Raw genomic sequence first — 20945 nt, 5'->3', positions numbered from 1 at the left:
TATTTTTATGTATTTATTGATTGATTTTTTCTTTTTCTTTTCTTTTCTTTTTTTTTTTTTTTTTTTTTTTTTTTTTGAGACAGAGTCTCTGTCACCAAGGCTGGAGTGCAGTGGCATGATCTTGGCTCACTGCAACTTCCTCCTTCAGGGTTCAAGCAATTCTTGTGCCTCAGCCTCCTGAGTAGCTGGGATTACAGGCACCTGCCACCATGCCTAGCTAATTTTTTGTATTTTCAGTAGAGACAAGGGTTTCACCATGTTGGCCAGGCTGTTCTGGAACTCCTGAGCTCAGGCAATCCACCCTCCTCAGCCTTCCAAAGTGCTGGGATTACAGGTATGAGCCACTGCACTTGGCCGGTCTGATCATTTCTAGACTCATCTAAAAGGTCTTTGATACAGATAATACCTTTTTTTTAAATTTTTTTTGAGACAGAGTTTCACTCTTGCAGCCCCGGCTGGAGTGCAGTGGCACTATCTCGGCTCACTGCAACACAGGCTTCCCAGGTTCAAGTGATTCTCCTGCCTCAGCCTCTCGAGTAGCTGGGACTACAGGAGTGCACCACCACGCCTGACTAATTTTTCTTCTTGTTTACTGTTTTTTCTTGGTTTTTTTTTTTTTTTTTTTTTTTTTTTGAGACAGAGTCTTGCTCTGTCGCTGAGGCTGGAGTGCAGTGGCATGATCTCGGATCACCGCAACCTCCACCTCCCAGGTTCAAGTAATTATCCTTTCTCAGTCTCCTGAGTAGCTGGGATCACAGGTGTGCACTACCAAACCCAGTTAATTTTTTTTTTAATTTTAGTAGAGACAGGCTTTCACTGTGTTGGCCAGGCTTGTCTTGAACTCCTGACCTCAGGTGATCTGCCCACCTTGGACTCCCAAAGTGCTGGGATTACAGGCATAAGCCACTGCACCCTGCCGATGCCATTCTTTCTATTTGCTACGATGGCATGAATGAAACTATTTATTGAGAAGGCAGGTGAGCATCTGTGTTTGTATTCACCAACAAGTGGGTTATATTCATGGATTTTATACTGTATAGAGATGAACTAAGGAAAAGGGACATATGGTCGATACTCTTAAAAGCTTTTATATATGCAGACCCAGGCTTCAAAATATGTTATATGACATAGAAAGATCCAAGTAGACTTTACTAACTGGTCATGCATATGTTCTAGCTTTAGGGCTACTAAAGGTACTTAGGAATTCAGGTATAATTATTCATACATTTATATTCTGCCTATGCCATGGAAAAGGAAAACCTCCAGTTATAACAGCATTTGCCTATGAATATGAACACAAAATGCTGTATCACCACAACTGGATCTAATCAGCTGAAACTGTTAAAAGAGCATCATTTGACTAACTGGCTTTTGACAAAAGTGTAAACCAATTTAGTGGAAGACGGATAGCCTTTTCAACAACTGGTCCTGCGGCGATTGGACAACCACAGGAAAAAAAAAAAAAAAAAAAAAAAAAAAAAAAAAAACACCTCTACATAAACCTCAAACCTTCCAGAAAATGGACTCAAAATGGATCATAGATTTAAATGTAAAACATAAAACTATAAAACTCTTTTAGAATAAAATGTAGGAGAAAATCCTAGGGACCCAGGGCTTGGTAAAGAGATCTAGATTATGACACCAAATCCATAAAAGAAAAAAAAAATCTATAAATTGGACATGAATTATTTTTAAAATTTGCTTCGTGAAAACCCTCTTTAGACACTGAAAAGACAAGCTGCAGACTGGAAGAAAATATTTACAAGTCACATACATGATAGAGTATTCATAGATAGAATGCGTAAAGAATTCCCTGAACTCAACAGTATAAAAGCAAACAATACAATTAGAAAATGGGCAAGGTACATGAGGAAACTTTCACCAAAGAGGATATACAGATGGCAAATAAGTACATGAAAATATTAAATTCATTAGATTTTAGGGAAATGCAAATTAAGAGCATGAGCTGCTATTACTGTAAACCTACTAGAATAGCTAAAATAAAAAATGATGATACCAAATGCTAGTAAGGATGCAAAGAAATTGGATCTCTCATACATTTATTTGTGGGTATGTAAGATAGTACAGACACACCGGAAAGTAGTCTGGCAGTTTTGTAAACAATTAAACATATATTTATGATACAACCCAGTAATCACACTCCTGGGCATTTATCCCAGAGACATGAAAATTTACATCCACACAAAAACTTGTACACAATATTCACAGCAGGTTTGTTTGTAATAGCCAAACCTAGAAGCTAGTAATAGATGAATAAACAAACTGTGTTATATCCATACCACATAATGTTACTCAGCAATAAAAAGGAATAAACTACTGATACATGAAACAAGTTGGATGGATTTCAGGGATAAAAATAGTGGAACAAAAAGCCAATCTCAAAAGATCACATGCTATATGATTCCATTTATAGAACATTCTGTAAGTAATAAAATTATAGATATGGGAAATACATTAGGGCTGCTAGGGTTTAGGGATAGTGGAGGAGAAGAAAGTGAATGTGTCTATACGGAGGTAGTATGAGGATGATATTTGTGGTGATGAAAGAGTTCTGAATCTTCATTGTGGTGGTGGTTACACAATCTACACTTGTGATAAAATCTCATAGAGGTATCTACACACATTGCACCAATCTCAATTTCCTGGTTTTGATATTGTACTATGGAAATGAAAGTATTTGAGGAAAACTGTGTAATGAGTATATGGGGCCCCTTGGTGCTGTGTTTTCCTATAATCATGTCTAAATAAAAAGTTTAAAAAAGAAAGAGAGAGAGACTATCATCTTTAAGCAATTCGCTATACAAAGATTACAAATCACTAAGACCTTTAAGAGATCCCAGTATGCCAGACCCCTACTGGATCAAACTGAAAACTCTAGTACAAATATGTGAATTCATTTATCCCTATCCAGAGTGCAAACTTTCCATTTTTAATTAGCATAACCCATCCAAATATTTGTTTCTAGCAGTAAACTCCCCCAACTTTTCTCTCTCAGTCAACAACATAGTAAATTTGTTTACTGGTCCATGTATTTACCGGCAACTAAATCAACACAAAGCTCACTATGTTGACCACTATAGTGGTCATAGCGTATTTGTATCATCACAAAAGATTTGAGGCTTCGGACAGCCTTCATGCCCTATCTAAACATACGGGATTTATAGTTCCAAGTGCTAGGCTGGGTACACAGTTGAGAAGGATGATTTATGGGTGACAGAGTGAAACTGAGGAAGACCCCAAGGATAGTGTCCAGGGGAAAAACCAGAATATCTAAAGCCAAGGTGACTGATATGATTTGGCTGTGTCCCCAACCAAATCTCATTTTGAATTCCCATGTGTTGTGTGAGGGACCTGGTGAGAGATCACTGAGTCATGGGGGGAAGTCTTTTCCATGCTGTTCTCGTGACAGTGAATAAATCTCGTGAGATCTGATCATTTTATAAAGAGGAGTTCACCTGCGCCAGTTCTCTCTCTTTTTGCCTGCCACCATCCATGTAAGACGTGACTTGCTCCTCCTTGCCTTCCTTCATGATTGTGAGGCCTGCCCAGCCATGTGGAACTGTAAGCCCAATAAACCTCTTTCTTTTGTAAATTGCTCAGTCTCTGTTACGTCTTTATCAGCAGTGTGAAAATGGACTAATACAGTGACAGCAAAAAAGTGAGGCCAAGAGGGCTGGACAGAGAAGCAGAAGCCAAAGAAGGATGTGGCAAAGGAAGGAACTGCAGCTAGTCAGAACAGAGCGAGAATGATTGACAGAGACATAGCCCGGAGGAATGCCCTGAGGTGATGGATGAAGAGGGACTATTAATGATGCTGAACCAGTTTAGATACCTTTAATATAATAATGATGCCAGCCTGGGCAACATAGTGAGTCTCCATCTCTACAAAAAATACAAAAATGAGCTGGTCATGGTGGCACATGCCTGTAGTCCTGGCTACTCGGGAGGTTAAGGTGGGAAGTTCACTTGTGCCCAGGAAGTCCAGGGTGCAGTGAGCCATGATTGCACCACTGCACTCTAGCCTGGGCAACAGGGCAGGACCCTATCTCAAAATCATCATCATCATCATCATCATCATCATCATCATCATTTATTTAACATTTATTTTGTGTCAGGCTTTGTGATAAGTCCTTTTTTCAACCTCAAGATAATTGTATGAAGTAGGCACACATCATTTCCATTTTGTAAACTGGAAAACCAAGGCTCAAAAGGATTAAGTAAGTTATCCAAGACTTTACATACGTGAAGTGGTTGAGCCGGTATTCAAAGTCAGTTTGGTCTGATTCCCAATGTGCTTATTCATTACACTCAATCTCACTCCCCCATCTCATATCTATATCTACAACTATGTCTATACTATGTTATGTCTAGCTATATCTGGATCTATATTTAATATAAAATAGTGAAAAAAATCAGGATCAGGCCAGGTGTGGTGGCTCACACCTATAATCCTAGCACTTTGAGAAGCTAAGGCAGGCAGATTGCTTGAGCTCAGCAGTTTGAGAGACCAGCTTGGGCAACATGGCAAAACTCCCTTTCTACAAAAATTAGCCAGGCATGGTAGTGCACACCTGTGGGCTCAGCTACTCAGGAGGCTGAGGTGGGGGGATGGCTTGAGCCCAGGAGTTGGAGGTTACAGTGAGCTGAGATCGCACCACTGCACTCCAGCCTGGGTAACAGAGCCAGACTGTGTCTAAAAATAATAATAATAATAATCAGGATCATGTGAATATGAATAAAGTGTGAGGCTGAGACTATACACCATGATGTTCAGCACAATCATAAAAATGTGGGGCTTCAAATGTGACTTTGACTTCTTGGTTGTAAAGTAAGAAAGGGAAATGTGGTCACTTTCGAGGTGCATACTATCTAGTTGGAGCAATATGGTAAGAAGGGTTTATTTTGGGAAGTTTCATGGAAAGGGTGAATTTGTGCAGGGTCTTTAAGAAAAGGAAAATGCAGTTTAGTGGAAGGAAAATGTTCCTCATTAGCGTTTCTCAACCAGACGTGTCTACTGCTCTGGGACATTTTACAAAGGTTTTCAAATTACATTCCTGTTGACTGTGGATAGGTGTCCCGGGGAATGTGGCCCTCTGTTGGGAATTCTGCCACGGTACAATGTGTTGCTGAGAGTGTACTAATGGGAGAGCACAGGTGAGAGTCTCTCCGGTGTGTTGAAAGGAGAATAGGGTGAAGAATACCTATTTTAGACAAAGGGAGAAGAATGAGCCACTTATTAGTCCATTTATTCTAAAAATACTCAGCATACGCCATGTGCAAAAGAAAGACGAGATAAAAAAATAGAACACATATCATGAATTAGATGCCACTCGCTGTATGCCAGGCATTGTGTTAGGAGCTTTACATATATGATTTCATCTAATCACCACCACAACTTTGCAAAGTACCAGTAGTGCCCATTTCACGAGCCAGGAGACTTGATCTTAGAGAGAGTTTAAGTAACTTTCCCAAGGTCCCTTCTTGACCAATTTCAGGAGTAACCATTCTTAATGAATTTCCTGTAAACAGTGCTCCTGTAGCCCAACTGAGGAGATAAATAAAAATGGTTTTGATTAACACACACTCTCTCAAAGGGTTTATGGCCTAATTGTGGGATGAACACCAGTATGCTCATATTCCTGAAAACAATATAAAAATCCCCGAAGAGGCAAAAAGAGGTTAGAGGGAATCATTCTGCCAGGATTGGGGCTGGCATCCAGGAAGCTGTAGAAGGTGTTACCAGTGGCAAATCCATACGGGTCTGCAGGAACATCACTTCCTGTCTCCTCAGAGGAAAGAATTCAACCGAGGAGCCCTAGGCAGAAGGAGAGGCCGGGACAAGTTTTAGAGCAGGAGGGAAGGTTTATTAAAAAGCTTTAGAGGGGAGTTGCAGAGTGTGAAAGAAAAAGAAAAAGCTTTAGAGCAGAAATGAAACAAAGTAAAATACACGCAGAAGAGGGCCAAGTGGGCAACTTGAGAGATCAAGTGCACGGTTTGACCTTTTGACTTGAGGTTTTATATGTTGCCGTATCTCTGGGGTCTTGCCTCCTGTCCCCCGATTTTTCCCTTGGAGTAGGCTGTCCGCATGCGCAGTGGCCTGCTAGCACTTGGGAGGTGAGATGTTTACTAGAGTTGTCCACGTGCTCATTTGAGGCGTTCTTCCCTTACCAGTCATATGTTCCTAGGAGGTGATATACCAGTTAAACTATCCCATTTTGCCTCTTAATGTACATGCTTGAGCCCACTCGCCCAGCTCCTGAGATCTTACCAGAAAGCGGCTGATCACCAACCTCAGGTGTTTCTATTTAATGGGAGACTGCCTTTCCCTGGCACTGGCTGCGACCAATTATTATTTTACAGAGGCAGTGTTAACAACAGCCTGACCATCACCCGATGGTCGCCTGACATTTCGGATTCCTGGGGGGGGGGTGTGTGTGTGTGGCGGGAAAGCCCTCTTCTGCTCTGCTCATGTCTTACCAGCTACCTACTGAAACAGAAACAGCATTTCAGCTAACTGAAAAGGATGGATAAGATTATGGGAGATATTACTGCATGGGAGAGATGTTTTGGGAGAAACAGTAGTGTGTCTTATAAGGACTTTTTAGCAACTTGATATTAGTACAATTTATCTGGAAAAGGTTAGACTTAAATTATAGAAGAATTCTGTTCTTTTGAGCTAAAAAAAAAAAAAAGAAAAGGAAAGGAAAAAGATCATAGAGGAGTAAATTGCGTATACAGGACAGAAATGGACAGACTTGAAGTCCAAGCACACACCTTTATTGATATCTCTTCAATTCTGCATCCTGCCTCATCTTCTTAACACAGAGAAGGAATCCAGGAATGGTTAGTAGAGTGACACTGATGTGTAAAATTCCATCTACTGTTCCGGCAATTTCAGACCTCAAAAAGCGAAGAGGGAATTCCAAAGGAGTGGGCAGTCAAATGGAATCTCTGGACCCTACACTTCTCTTCCTTCCTGTTCCACCTCCACACATTCCTTCCACCTTTGAAATGTCAGATCCTTTTTTCCCAATGATGGCATTGCCAGGTAAGGGAAAATAAAGAGGCTTGTTTTGCAGCTCCAAGAATCTGATTGGGTGAGAATGAGGGCTTGCTTAGCTCATAGATAAGTCTTCTCTCAGGTCCTTCCTGGCCTGCTCTCTGACATCCCTACCTTATAGCTCTCGGATGCATTCAATACAGATGCATGCTTTGGATTTGGCAGCAATTTGTACACATGCCACACAGAGATCACAGAAGAGAAATGAAAGTGATCACAAGTACCATTAGGCCTAGAGATTTGGAAAAATGAAAGATGTTCTATAGAACTGATTACTGCTTTGGAAGAGATTTAAACTGTGCCTAGAAATCTGTTTCACAGATCTTATTGTTGCTACAGAAGAGATCTAGACCGTCCTAAAGTGCTGAACTCTGCTCCCACTGTGCCCACAACGATGACACAGGTGGATTGTTGCTGCCCCACCCGCCCCCCTACTTACCCTCACCCACCCAACCCACTATGACACGCTGCCCTGCCCAGCCAGAGATTATATAATAGGTCCAGCTGTGCGTGCTTACTATCAGTAAGGCATTGCCCTTTCTGATAGTTCTGACATTCAGTTGGAAACCTCTGTTGGGAGCAGAAGAAATCTCAACTGGGAAGAGAAGGGTGAGCTCAGAGGGCATCATCACACCACATTGCTGTGTGTAAAGACTGTAGAAAGAAAAGCAAAATCCAGGGAAAGTGATTAAAATATAAAAAAAGAAGGAGGCAGGAGAAGAAATTGAAAAGGGAATTAAAATAAAAGAGCTTAAACAGGAAGAGAAAAGAAGAGACGATGCAATGTGAAAGAAGATTTGGTACTCTGCTTTTCTTAGACTGGATTTGGTCCTGGACTTGTGTAGCGCAATGATTAGGATAGGCTGTGCCTGAAAGCCTGACATGTGTTTCTTCCTTTCAGTAGTTGTATCCTGTTGCCCATGCTGCTGTTTCTGCCGTTGTTTCAGGGTCAACTCCACTTATAATAGCTAGAGCTTTTTCGAAAGTAGGGTGGTAATAAACTAATAGAAATCAGTCAGCCAACTTTTTGGTACCCTCTAACTCTTCTACTATTTTTTAAAGATTCTCTGAAGATTTGGTTGGAAACTCAGTGGATTTGTCAGTAGACATACATGAGTACCCTTAGCAACTTTACTTGTGACGGGACAAATGTAGGTGAGAAAAGGAAAATGGAGCCAAAGTGTGGAAAATTTTGAAAACCAAAAGATTGCTGTGCTCCAGTGGGTTTCATTTATGAGATTTTAAAATTAAAATATGATCTGGTTGACTGAAATTTAGCTTGTGAGAAATACTGCAATTGATCCTGGGAAGCGTGAGAGTGTAGGAGGCTTAGGTTTCTTCTTGGCTCTGTGTGGCCTGAACACAAGGTCTACCTTTTACCTGCTCCTTCCTGGGGCAATGACTGCATTGGCTGTTGGGAGCTTTTCCATAACGGATGTTTGTGTTCACATTTTAGGAACGCTATGATGGAAGACGTTGGACAGCATCCACTGGATGATGTGTAAGTAAGAGAATAATAAAAGAGTTCGGTAGAGGAAGCTCCACGGGAAGAGCCTCCAGCGATCCAGTAAGGAAGAGCTCCACTGTGTGAGACCGTATCTCCTCAAGTCTGGGGAGGCTTCCTAGGGAGAAGAAACTTTGGCTTCAGTTCTCTGTTCTTCATCAGACTCATGATGGGGTTTTCAAAGATCTCTAGTGTCTCAAACAGCTAATCAGTCTTGCAGGAAAAAGATTTCTCTCCCTTCCGGCTTCCACTCAGCCCGTGTCCCTGCCTGACTAGGTTAGAAGATAACAAAAGGAGAAACCTTTTCCTTGCAGGTCTTTAAATGCTTTAGAGGTATTGCTTGGATTCTGCATACTTCATCTAAAATATTTCAAAACAAGTGTGTTAAAGTATTCATAGAAAAAATATTTCTTTTGCTTCATAAAAGATTTGTTTTAGTGGGTGCCACTTACAGTATTTCAAATTAAAATGTGGTTCCACTCCAGGAATTTACTTTATGCAAAACAGTGTAGAAATCAATTTATCATGGAAAACAAAATAAGGCTGGTTGGGCCTATTAACAACAGAAGATAAGAGAATAAATGAAATTATAGGGGAGCGTCTTCTTAGGGCTCCTATGCTTTCCTGTCCTGAGGTTGGTGATAAAGATGATTTTCTGTAGGTACCAGATGATGGAATTACCATCCTTAGAAGCCGTAAAACAGAACCTTGACTGCCTGAATTCAGACCTTGAAAAGGACCTGCAGAAACTGGATATGGAGAATCAGGTTCTCCTTAGAAAGATTAAAGAGAAAGAAGAAACTATTCCAAGGTAAGGCTTTGCAGTTGGCGGGGGAAGGGCCTCTCCTCCCCCGCAGGTCCCTTGGGATACAGAAGGTGGAAGGAAGTTTCACTTATTTGATGGTGAATCTTGGTGTGTTATTTAGATCCTGAAGTATGAACCACAGTGCCCTCAAAATACTTCATGGATAGATTTTTGCATTAAGTGTTCACATTAGGTTGACATTTTATTGCCATTGCATTTGGTAGTTACTCTGGCTTCCTGAGACTTTGGAAGTAGTTTCTCAAACTGGGGCCCTGGCAGCTTCCTTAGGGGCTGATCCACACCTGGGTGACTTTATATTTTTCAGTCTGGAAAGAGAGCTGGCCTTGTCACTAGAACAAGTCAAAGAGGAGGAGGAGTTGAACTATATCATAGATGCTCAGGAGGAATCCCTGAGGGAGCTGGAATTGGAGACAGCAAAGCTGGTAAGGGGGCGTCTAGAAAAGGACCATTGGATGCAACTTGTTTGCATTCTGCTGCTCTCTTTCCCAGGAAGTCATCCCATGTTCAATTCTTCTGTGTCTAAAATCATGGCTGTTTAAGAGAGTGTTCTGGGAATGAAGCACTGGGTATGGGTGCCGAAGAGGCTTTCTTCCCAGATCTGCTGTGTGAGCCAGAGTGCACTTTTCCGACTTGATAGACTAATCCCCAGATACTATTTCAGTGACCTGGTGAAGGGGGAGAGATGACAGCAGAGCAACTTCCTTCCCTTGACTTCCTTTTTCCCCACAGGAAAAAAGTAATGCAATCCTCAGCAGGAATGTGGTGGAGCTTCAGAAAAAGGTAAGGGGAGCCCTGGGTTTTTTAGGGACCCAGAGACCCTAAGAACATTGTGTCTTCACAAGAGAAAGGCTGGTGGGTGGCGTGCAGGAGGGGTGCTAGGCACATTCAGAATGAGAAAATATGTACATAAAAGTTAACGGAAAGGCTGTTCTCCACACAGCAAAGCCCACCCTGGAAACAAGCCTCATTTCTTAGGAATCGCAATAAGAGTTATCTTCCAGAACTCTCTAATCACAGAGACTGGAGAAGAGGGGGCAAATGGCGAGGGTGGCATGCTCCCTCCACACTGCTGCTGCCAAGTGTTCTCTGGGCATTACAGACTGTGGTGAGAGGGCTAAAGGGCGGTACAGGGAGAAAGACTGATCCCTCCCCCCACCACTCTGCCCCCTTCTCCCTTCCCTGTCTCACTGTCCTCTCCTCCTCGCGGTGCCCTTGCTTCCACGGGCGATGGGAACAGACAACTCTGTCCAGCCCGCATGGAGTCAGGCAGCCTGCACAGGGAGAAGGAGATGCTTTTCTGCCAAGCTTCGATCCAGGGCCCGAATTAGTAACCACCGTCTGTAGCCTGGGACCCCTACTCTGCCACTGTCCCAGATTTTCATGTCTGTGTGCCACACTTAGTTCATGATTTTTGGAATGCTATTTTAGATTTCAGAGCTATTTACAAATATTGACCTTGAAGAAGAAGCCACAAAGCAGATCCTGGAGGAAATGAGGGTGAGTAGAAAAAACAAACAGATTTTCTGGGAGATGTGTCAATTCTCGGTCCTGTGAGAAATTGCTCTCAAGGACTCCCCTAGGGCGTACTGGTTATGTTTGTGCACTTATCAGAGATGAGTCAGTGTCCTTTATTCCATGTATGTAATCCCATGGCCTGTGGGGCATTCATGACATCACTAGTCACACTAGGAGCAGAGATGACTGCAGTGGATCAGAGTGGAGGGAACTGCTCCAGAGTCCCCATCTTCCACCAGTCAATAAAACACAAGTTCTGAATGTCCACTGGGACCTGCCCTCCGGAAGTTTATTACTTAAGTAAGGACACACAAATAAGATATTCAATAGGAAGAAAATATTGACTCCCATAATCATACAGGGATGTGTCGTGATCTTCTGATTTTCCAACCCATGGCTCAAAGGCCCAAGAAGTTGTTTTTTTGTTTTTTCATTTTTAATTTATTTTATTATCTTTTTCCTCTGCTAGAAGATAAGTCCATGGAGAACATCAATTGTTGTCTACGTTGTTCATTTGTTTCCCCGGGGCCTAGAACTATGTGCCTGGCACATAGTAGACGCCCAATAAATATATGTTGAATGAATGACTACACTGGACACCCAATAGTGGGGAAAACCCCTATTAGGAAGCTCTCTGCATATGTATGTGGTGACTGTGGCAATTTAACTGAGCCCACTGTACAAAAGCCCCACTGTCTTATGCATTTCTCAGAAAAAGAGAAGCCAGGTTTCTCTGTCTCTCTCTCTCTTCTTCTTCTTCTTCTTTTTTTTTTTTTTTTTTTTGAGATGGAGTCTCACTCTTGTCATCCAGGCTGGAGTGCAGTGGCAAGATCTCAGCTCACTGCAACCTCTGCTTCCCAGGAGTTAAAGCAATTCTCCTGCCTCAGCCTCCTGAGCGGCTGGGGCTACAGGTGTACGCCACGATACCTGGCTAATTTTTGTATTTTCAGTAGAGATGGGGTTTTGCCACGTTGGCCAGGGTGGTCTCAAACTCCTGACCTCAAGGAATCTGCCTGCCTCGGTCTCCCAAAGTGCTGGGATTACAGGCATGAGCCACCACGCCTGGCCCAGGTTTCTCTTTTATTTCCTGTGTGATTCGGAGGACATGCCAGGACACCCTATGAAATATGAGTGGGAGGAAGAGGCTTGTGAGCTTTTGGTCAGTAGGCCTGGAGGAAGGAGGATGGCTGGGCTCACTGAATGGGGCACTGGCCTACTGAGGGATAAATGTCAGCTCTGCCACTCTGCAACTTTTAAACAAGTTGCATACTTAACTTCTCTGCACCTTTGTTTCTTTATCTGTAAAATGGTGGGGGGATGGATAATAAAAAGTGCCCATCCTAAATTGCTATCAGATGTCTTCAACATATGATAGCCATTAGTATCTTGCTCTCTGCTGGTCTGGAGATGGTGATAATTACCCACTTCCCTTCCATAAAAGAATGCTAGTAGTAACCTTCTGCTGTCACTCATTGTCTTCCACAGGCAAGACTACAGAAGTCAACAGAGTCCTGTGCAAAGCAAGAGGAGGAGCTGGCCAAGGTAGAGGCAGTGTCTCTTCCATTGAGGGTCTGTCTGGGATAGAATGGGAGAGAATCCCAAGGGTCTTAGAAACAGATCTGTTGAGGCATGGGAGGGGGAGGTAAAAAAACATCTTGCAAATGAATTTCTGATTCTTATGCATTCTTCTGCAGCTGAAGGGAAAGAAAACTTCTATTAAAAACCTGCTTTTACCATTTCTTACACCTCTATGTCAAATACCATTGTCGAATTCCAAACCAAAGTGCCTTGCCACATCCCCTGGTATATCACCCGACAGGCATATGACAACTTGGGCAAAATATTTCCTTTGCTTAAAATCAGACCCTGTGCCTAACGATGAGATCACCTCTTTGTGATGTGATTGTTGTTTCCTTCAAGTCAGGAGTTGCTAGGTAACCAGCCAAGTGCCAGTGCACCAGGTAGGGCCCCAGGCAGGAGGCTGGGTTTGGCTCTGATTTGACTCATGGGGTTTGTTAATTTTCTTTCTTTTTAGATAGAGCATGACTACCAATCTGTGTCTGAGCTCTGTAAGGACCAGGTCTACTACATAAAGGTACAACCCGTCTGGAGGAGAAGTCCGAGTAGAGGCAGAATGTCTCCAAGGCCATGGGTTCCTTGGTTTTTCGTTAGGCTAGAATGTGTCACTAGGAGAAATGCTCTATATACAACAGCAACAAGACGACGGATGTTTGTTAAGGATTTACTTTGTGCCAAGTACTGTGCTAAGTACTCAACATATATATAGTATTTTTCTCAATCAATTTGTTCAATAATTCTATGAGCATGACAGTTATGATCAAGGGGATAATGAGGTTTCAGGACGTTAGAATGCAGCTAGTAATGGGGAACACAGCTAGTAAATGTCAGAATTGGGATTTGAATACAAGCAGGGACCTGAATGGGAGGGAGCTCTTTTTGTTCATATACATCCATTCTGGTTACTAATATCTTTGAATTTTTTATTAGAACCCCTCCCCCACTGGTGTGTGCATACTGATGAGTACACCGTTTGGAAAATAATTAGCAGAATGCTTTTATTAATGACATCATGATGAAATATGGACATTTTCCATTTATGACTTTTTTTTTTTAACTTCATGGAAAGAAATACCAGGAAGTTCTGAGGAAGATGAAAGAGGAAAAGGAGACGCTGCTTCTTGAGAAAGAAATGTAAGTTCAGAAAAATGGCCTCCCTGATGGACTGCAGTGGCAGTCCGGCAGTCCGGGTGGTCTTTGAAGGGAGGGGTGCTTCTCAGCACAGCGTGTGTCACTGTGTAAACGGCCTCCAACAAGTCATCTCTTTCAGCCTCCGCTCCATGGTTCAGACTGGAAAACCACCAGCATTCAGGCTTTCCTCTTGCCTTCCTCAGCAATTGGTGTTTTAAAAGTCTCTTTTTGGCCAGGTGCGGTGGCTTATGCCTGTAATCCCAGCACTTTGAGAGGCCGACGCGGGTGGATCACCTGAGGTCAGGAGATGGAGACCATCCTGACCACATGGTGAAACCCCGTCTCTACTAAAAAAATACAAAAATTAGCCAGGCCTGGTGGTGGCCACCTGTAATCCTAGCTACTCGGGAGGCTGAGGCATGAGAATCCCTTGAACTCGGGAGGTGGAGGTTGCAGTGAACTGAGATCGTGCCACTGCACTCCAGCCTGGGCAACAGAGTGAGACTTTCTGTCAAAAAAAAAAAGTATCTTTTTAATGTTCTTCTCGCTCTCTCTCTCTTTTTTTTTTTTTTTTTTGTTATTATTGTTGTTGTTGCTGTTGTTGTTTGTTTGAGACAGAGTTTCACGCTTGTCGCCCAGGCTGGAGTGCAACGGTGGGAACTCAGTTAACCGCACCTCCGCCTCCCAGGTTCAAATGATTCCCCTGCCTCAGCCTCCCAAATAGCTGGGATTACAGGCATGTGCCACCGTGCCCAACTAATTTTTGTGTTTTTAGCAGAAACAGCATTTCACCATGTTAGCCAGGCTGGTCTCGAACCCCTGATCCCAGGTGATGCACCTGCCTCAGACTCCCAAAGTGCTGGGATTACAGGCATGAGCCACCACGCCCAGCCCTAATGTTCTTTTCACATGTCCTCAGTTGCATGCCATTCCTGAATATTATCTGCAGCTATGTTCAGAGAGTAAGAAACGTAGTAAAAAGAGGACTAGGGGCCAAGAAATATTCCTTTATGTGTGTGTACTGTCCCCTTTCCCAGGATGTAGTAGGTCCACCAGACTGACCAGAGGCCCCAGTGATGCCCTTTTATACTTTCTTTCCATAGACTGTATGTCTCAGGACTTGTCACACTTTCCTTTTGATTATTTATACTTTTCAATTGCATTATATAATATACATAAAGTGCACAAATTTTATATAGTTTGGTGAATTTTTATACGTGAGACCACCACTGAGATCAAGCTATGGAGCATTTTGAGTTCCCGAAAAGTCTCCCTGTTCCCTCCTCCCAGTCAATACTCCTGGAAAAGCAACCATTCGCCTGACTTCTATCTCTTTCTTTTTAAAGCATTCTTGAACTTTGTGTAAATTTATTATGTTCTTGATTGTGTCTAGCTTTCACTGAGACTCACTCACAAGGCTGCATGATTTGTTCTTTTTCATGGCTGTTATATTCTATGTAACATATAGAAATACGGCACAATTTATCTATTCTACTGTTAAGGAACATGTTGCTTATTTCCAGTTTGGAGATTTATAATAATGCTGCTACAAGCATTCTTGTGCATGTCTTTTGATGGATGTATCCTCTCATTTTTCTTGGGTTATATACCAAGGAATAGAATTTCTAGGTCATAGGGTATATACATCTTTGGTTTACTAGATAAGCTGAACAATTTTCCAAAGTGCCTGTACCAACATCCCCTCCCATAAAAAATGTACAAGAGTTCTAGTTATTCCTCATCCTTACTTTCACTCAGTATTTACAGCCTTTATGATTTTAGCTATTCTGGCAGGAGGGTGTAGTGATGTACAATTTTGATTTTTAAAACATTTTATTACTGAATAATAATGATATTTTATGTGCATTTTATTGCTGATTAATGATGATGTTTTATAGCTTTTCACACAGTTTGGAAATTTGAATGTCCTCTTCGTGATATGTCTTTTGCCTGCGTCTGTGAGATTGTTAGTCTTTTTCTAATTGATCTGTAGGAGTTCCTTATTTTTTTCATAAGATCCTTTGTCAAATGTATGTATTATAGTCTATTCTGTGGCTTTCCTTTTTTACTTTCTTAATGACATTTTGGATAAACAATAGTTATTAATTTAGAAAACAATCTAATCTGTGAAATGTGTCAATCCATTCTTTCTGCTTTCTGCCTTTTTGAGGTCATACAACTACTCTCTATGGTTTCCCCTAGAATTTTTTATCATTTACCTTTTACTCAGGTTTATGTTCTTTTGGAATTTATTTTCTTTTCTGTGGTGTGAGGTAGAGATTAAAATTTGTGGGTTTTTTTTTTCTATATGGATATCCAATTGGTCCAGCACCATTTATTGAAGAGATTATGCATTTGCAGTAGTGTCTTATTTTATGTCTGGTGACCATATATGTATGAGTGTTTCTGAATGCTTTATTCTGCACAATTGGTTGCTGTTTCTATCCTTGTGCCAAAACTACACTAATTACTGCAGCTTTATAATTAGTATTGATATGGTAGCTTAAATTCTGCATGATTATCTTGGCTTTCTTGGCCCTTTGAATTTCTATATAAATTTTAAAATTGGTTTTTCAACTTCTACCAAAACCAAAACAAAAAACCTTGCTGAGATGTTGATTGGAGTTACATAGAATCTATAGATAAAGTGAGAGGATAATTAGTATCTAAACAATAGTTTTCCAGGGCCAGGTGCTGTGGCTTGTGCTTGTAATGCCAGTGTTTTGGGAGGCTAGGAGGGGAGGTTCTCCTGAGGCCAGGAGATGGAGACCAGCCTGGGCAACATAGCAAGACACTATCTCTAAAAAATAAAACAAATTAGCTGGTCATGGTTGTGTGTGCCTATAGTCCTAGCTACTCAGGACTACAATAAACAATAGCTTCACACACCATGACATCTTTATCCCTCTATTTATTTAGATCTTTAATTTCTCACAATAATGTTTTATAGTTTTCTGTGTGGTGTTCTTATACACTTACCATCAGATTTATTCCTAGGTATTTAATATTTTTAATGCTACTGTGAATGCTGTGTTAATTTAATTTTCTTTCTTTATTAATTTTTTTTTTTTAAAAAATAGAGACGGTGGCTGGTTGTGGTGGCTCTGCCTGTAATCCCAGCTCTTTGGGAAGCTGAGGCAGGTCAGGAGTTCGAGACCAGCCTGACTAACATGGTGAAACCCTGTCTCTACTAAAAACACAAAACAAAACAAAACAAAAAGTAGCCAAGTGTGGTGGCACATGCCTGTAGTCCCAGCTACTCAGGAAGCTTAGGCAGGAGAATTGCTTGAACCCAGGAGGCGGAGGTTGCAGTGAGCCGAGATTATGCCACTGCACTCCAGCCTGGATGACAGAGCGAGACTCCATCTCAAAAAATATAAATAAAATAATAAAATAAAATAAAATAGAGACAGGGCCCCACTATGTTGCCCAGGCTGGTCTCAAACTCCTAGACTTAAGCGATCCTCCTGCCTTGGCCTCCCTCCCGAAGTGCTAGGAGTACAGGTGTAAGCCAACATGCCCATCCTTGATTTTTTGATTACTGTTAGTGCATAGAAATACAATTGGTTTCTATATATTGAACTTGTATCACTAATCTTGCTAAATTCACTTATTCTAAAAATTTCTTTTAGCTTCTCAACTATAAATAATAACAATTGTATTTTTTCCTTTTCAGTCTTTAACTTTTTATTTCTTTTTTTTTTTTTTTTTTTTTTTTTGCTTTATTGAATTATTTGCAAGCATTTGCAGGCATTATTTGCTGGTATTATTTATAGGCATTTCCATTAATGGACTCAATCCTATTGCAGAAAGTGAAACTTAGGACAGCAAAACAAATGAACAATGAACAGAAGGTATTGGCGAGTGAATAAAAGCAAGCAGATTCTGGAAGGGATCTGGCACTTGGAAAAAGAGAATCATGGGCATTATTTCCCCATTACTATAGCTTCTAGCCTGAAGAAAGACCAAACTGGGTGTGTAAGATGCACCAGCAGAGAAAACCTATAGTCTTTTTGGAGTAACAAAATAGAGAATAGAGAGTCTGAGGCAGCCAAAGATCCTGGGGAAAAAGTAGAGAGTCAGACATGGGGAGTTCCTAAATCTGTGTCTAAACTGTACCTGAATCTCTGACTGGACTTTCCAACCATGCATGCTCAGGACAATGTGTGAGCAGCCCAACTCAGGACATAAGACCAGAACTGACATTGAGCTTCCACCAAGACACAAACTGCAGTTGGAATCCAACGTCAGGGTTATAGCCAGCTTAGTTTTCATTGATTGTCTTTCTTTTAAGAATGAATCACATCTTCCTGGTTCTTTATAAGTTGAGCAATTATGGATTTTAAATGTTGAGCGTTGTGAATGTTACCAGGAGTCTAGGATGTCACGTAACTTAGGAAAGCACCTTTCATCAGCCTCTCAGATTACGTTACCTAATTCTTGGCTCTGATCTCTTACCCAGATCCAAAGCCCAGAATGACTCCTCTCAAATAGTGAAACCTGGGTCAATTTTGGTGGACACTACCCAAAGAAACATGGCAAGTTTTTCCTATTCCAAACCTGGGTTTTCCTCTATCCCCTCCCTCTCCTAGGTCCTCCCTCTCTTTCCCTTCTTTTTAATAATCCTATAATTAGGAAATAATGAGGTTTAGTGCCTACTCCACACCACGGAAGCTAGGAGGTGGCAGAGCCAGAATTCAAACCCAGGCATCCTGACTCCAGGGCCTCTGCTCTTCTGCCTCCCTGTGAACACATGAAAAGCCATAGCTGTGATTTCTCATTGCTTCCCACAGGAGAAGACCACCATTAAGAAACAGGAGAGAATCTGTTGGTACAAGTAAGTGGAAGAATCTTGCTTTTACCTAGCCTAGACCACATTTCACTCTGTGCATTACCTGATGAGGGCCAAAAGAACAAGGATAAACACATCATCCAGTGATCAGAATACACAAGGCAGCCCCAAATTTCTCCCAACCATTCTTACTTTTCTCAGTGCAGAATTATAACACCAAAGTTAAACAACAGTTATAAATAGCTGGAGAAATGTGTGGCTCTTTCCGAGAAATTTGGGATAAAGATGTAGGTTGCATTTAACTTTTAATTTTCATTCTTATGATCCTAGGTATAGCCCCTTTCCATTTTTCAAGTCCTGCACTTGATTTCTTCTGTGATATTCCTTGTTGGGAAGAAAGTTTAGGATGCATTAATTTTCTTAGTTATCTTCAGGCTTAGAAATTTTAGAAAAAGATTCTTGAACTCTCTGTGCCTTTGGTTTTTTAGTTTTTGAAATAAGAAGATTGACCCTGAAGAGCTTCAAGTGGCACTTTAATAAAAAGCCTCTATTTACGATATTTCAAAATAGTTGAAAGTCTTAGACCTGTTGCCAGAGTAGGATTTTCTTGAGTGCACACAAGAAAGCACACACACACACACACACACACACACAGACAGACAGAGAGAGAGAGAGAGAGAGAAAGCCCTTTTATTGGTTTGTTTTAGCACCTGTTTAGAAAAAGCTAATCCTCATCATTTTTCCTGGATGTTAATGTCATCGATGGCTAAATCTTATTTCAAATTCTAAAACTGCCCATTATAGAGGACCTGAAAAGAACCACTGGACACAAGGCTCACAAGTGATGGTCCTAAACATTTTCTGATAATCCTAGAAAGGCCTGTCCTGTACACAGTACCTGGCAAGTCTTCTTTCGTACCTCTAACTTTTCTACGTAGAAAAGTTAGAGCTACAAAATGTCAGGAGGACTATGCTGTTGGAGGACTGAATGCCAGGAGGGTTGTATTCAATTTCTAACCATGACATCACTCTTTTTCTGTATTTGCCTCTTCCCTACTCTTACCCTGTGTCCCCATTCCCTACTTTCCCTTATCAACTTTGCCTGAAGAAAGCAATTCACCAGCCATTTATGACTGTGAGGTTTGCCTTTCACTGCTTGACCTCAGGCTGTCTTTTTTCTCATGCAAATAATGAACATCTCTTTGCAGGCATTTCCAGTATCTCACCTTCATGGCCCTAGTCTTCATTAGGTTGCTGGCTTATGTGGTTTTCCATCTGCAGTACATAAACCCAGATCTTTTCGTGGATGTCCTGCCCCTGGTGCTGAGCAGGGGCACCTTGGAGAGGCTGAGGAAGGTCTCATGTCCCTTCCTCACTCTAGCAGTGGAAGAAGCGCTACCACACTAGTCTGGGGTGACCTGGGGGCATCACCCCACACCTGAGTGGAGGGGCCATGGCTGTGGCCCCATGTTGGGGATGGCCAGGAAGGATGTGGAAGCCTTTGACTCAGAGCCGCTACTTGACATCTGAGTTTTCATTTTGTTCTTTCCCTGCTTTCCCTCTGGAATGTGTCTCTTTCAAATAAATATGTTTGACGAGAGTCCACAGTGTTGGTCTGTGAATTTAGTCTGTGAGTCCTGGGACCCCTCACTAGGTATTCGCAGGTTCCACCCTTGGCTGTTGAGAAAAGCTGCACTTAAGGCGAGATAATAAAAACTCCCCTCAGGACTTCCATTCTCTGCTCTGTATTTTTAAAAATTTAAACAATCATATACTTACCCGGGCGTGGTGACACACGCCTGTAATCCCAGCTACTTGGGAGGCTGAGGCGGGAGAATTGCTTGAAATGGGGAGGCGGAGGTTGCAGTGAGCCGAGATCGCGCCACTGCACTCCAACCTGGGTGACAGAGTGAGATGTCTCAATAATAATAATAATAATAATAATGTGTTCATTTGTTAGATTCTCCAGTCTCTTTGGGATGTACATAAGGGCACTCAATTTAGGAACCACTGGGGTGGATACAAAGATTTCCCCTTCTCCTGTTTTAACAACACATTATCTCCCCTACAAGCTTATTTTATTTTATATTATGCTATGTCTTACAAGATTAAGATGTGGGAAAAAAACTGACCTATTTCATATAAACAGGTGGTTACTCATTCATAAATGAGAAGAAAATTATCCTAAAATTCAAGTGCAATTAAAAGCAGTGTATAAAACCAGAAAGTGCTTGAGATACAGCCAAACACAAATTTGTACCTACCTATCCTTCAATCCCAGTTCAAATGTCCTCACTCCCATACAGCTGCCTCTGACCCCTTCTCACTGAAGACAGCCTCTCTTGCCTTCCAGATGCTCCCGACACCTTCTCTGGGCATCCCATACTGCCCTGTCCACTTCTGCCTCATAGTGTCATCATTGTGTGCCTTGACCTTGGGGCTGGTGGCCCCTTTATTTCTGTATCCTCCCACATGTTCCCTTCACTCATATCTTCACAAAGTAGGACTCAGTAAAAGA

General features: G+C 41.7%; 1 protein-coding gene across 1 annotated transcript; it reads left to right on the top strand.

The window, feature by feature from the left end:
- Window positions 1-10136: 10136 nt before the first annotated feature.
- On the top strand, window positions 10137-20256 carry LOC135971765 (transmembrane and coiled-coil domain-containing protein 5B-like). The gene is made up of 7 exons (XM_065547706.2): window positions 10137-10191; window positions 10840-10908; window positions 12412-12468; window positions 12962-13021; window positions 13574-13638; window positions 18429-18472; window positions 19636-20256. Exons 2-7 carry the CDS (start codon window positions 10903-10905, stop codon window positions 19665-19667), a joined length of 264 nt encoding a protein of 87 aa, XP_065403778.1. The 5' UTR covers window positions 10137-10191; window positions 10840-10902; the 3' UTR covers window positions 19668-20256.
- Window positions 20257-20945: the final 689 nt, after the last annotated feature.

This window comes from Macaca fascicularis, chromosome 7 (genome assembly GCF_037993035.2).
Source record: "Macaca fascicularis isolate 582-1 chromosome 7, T2T-MFA8v1.1".
NCBI classification, from domain to species: domain Eukaryota; kingdom Metazoa; phylum Chordata; class Mammalia; order Primates; family Cercopithecidae; genus Macaca; species Macaca fascicularis.
Note: the sequence above shows the minus strand (reverse complement) of the source record. Positions and strands in the feature narration are given on the sequence as shown.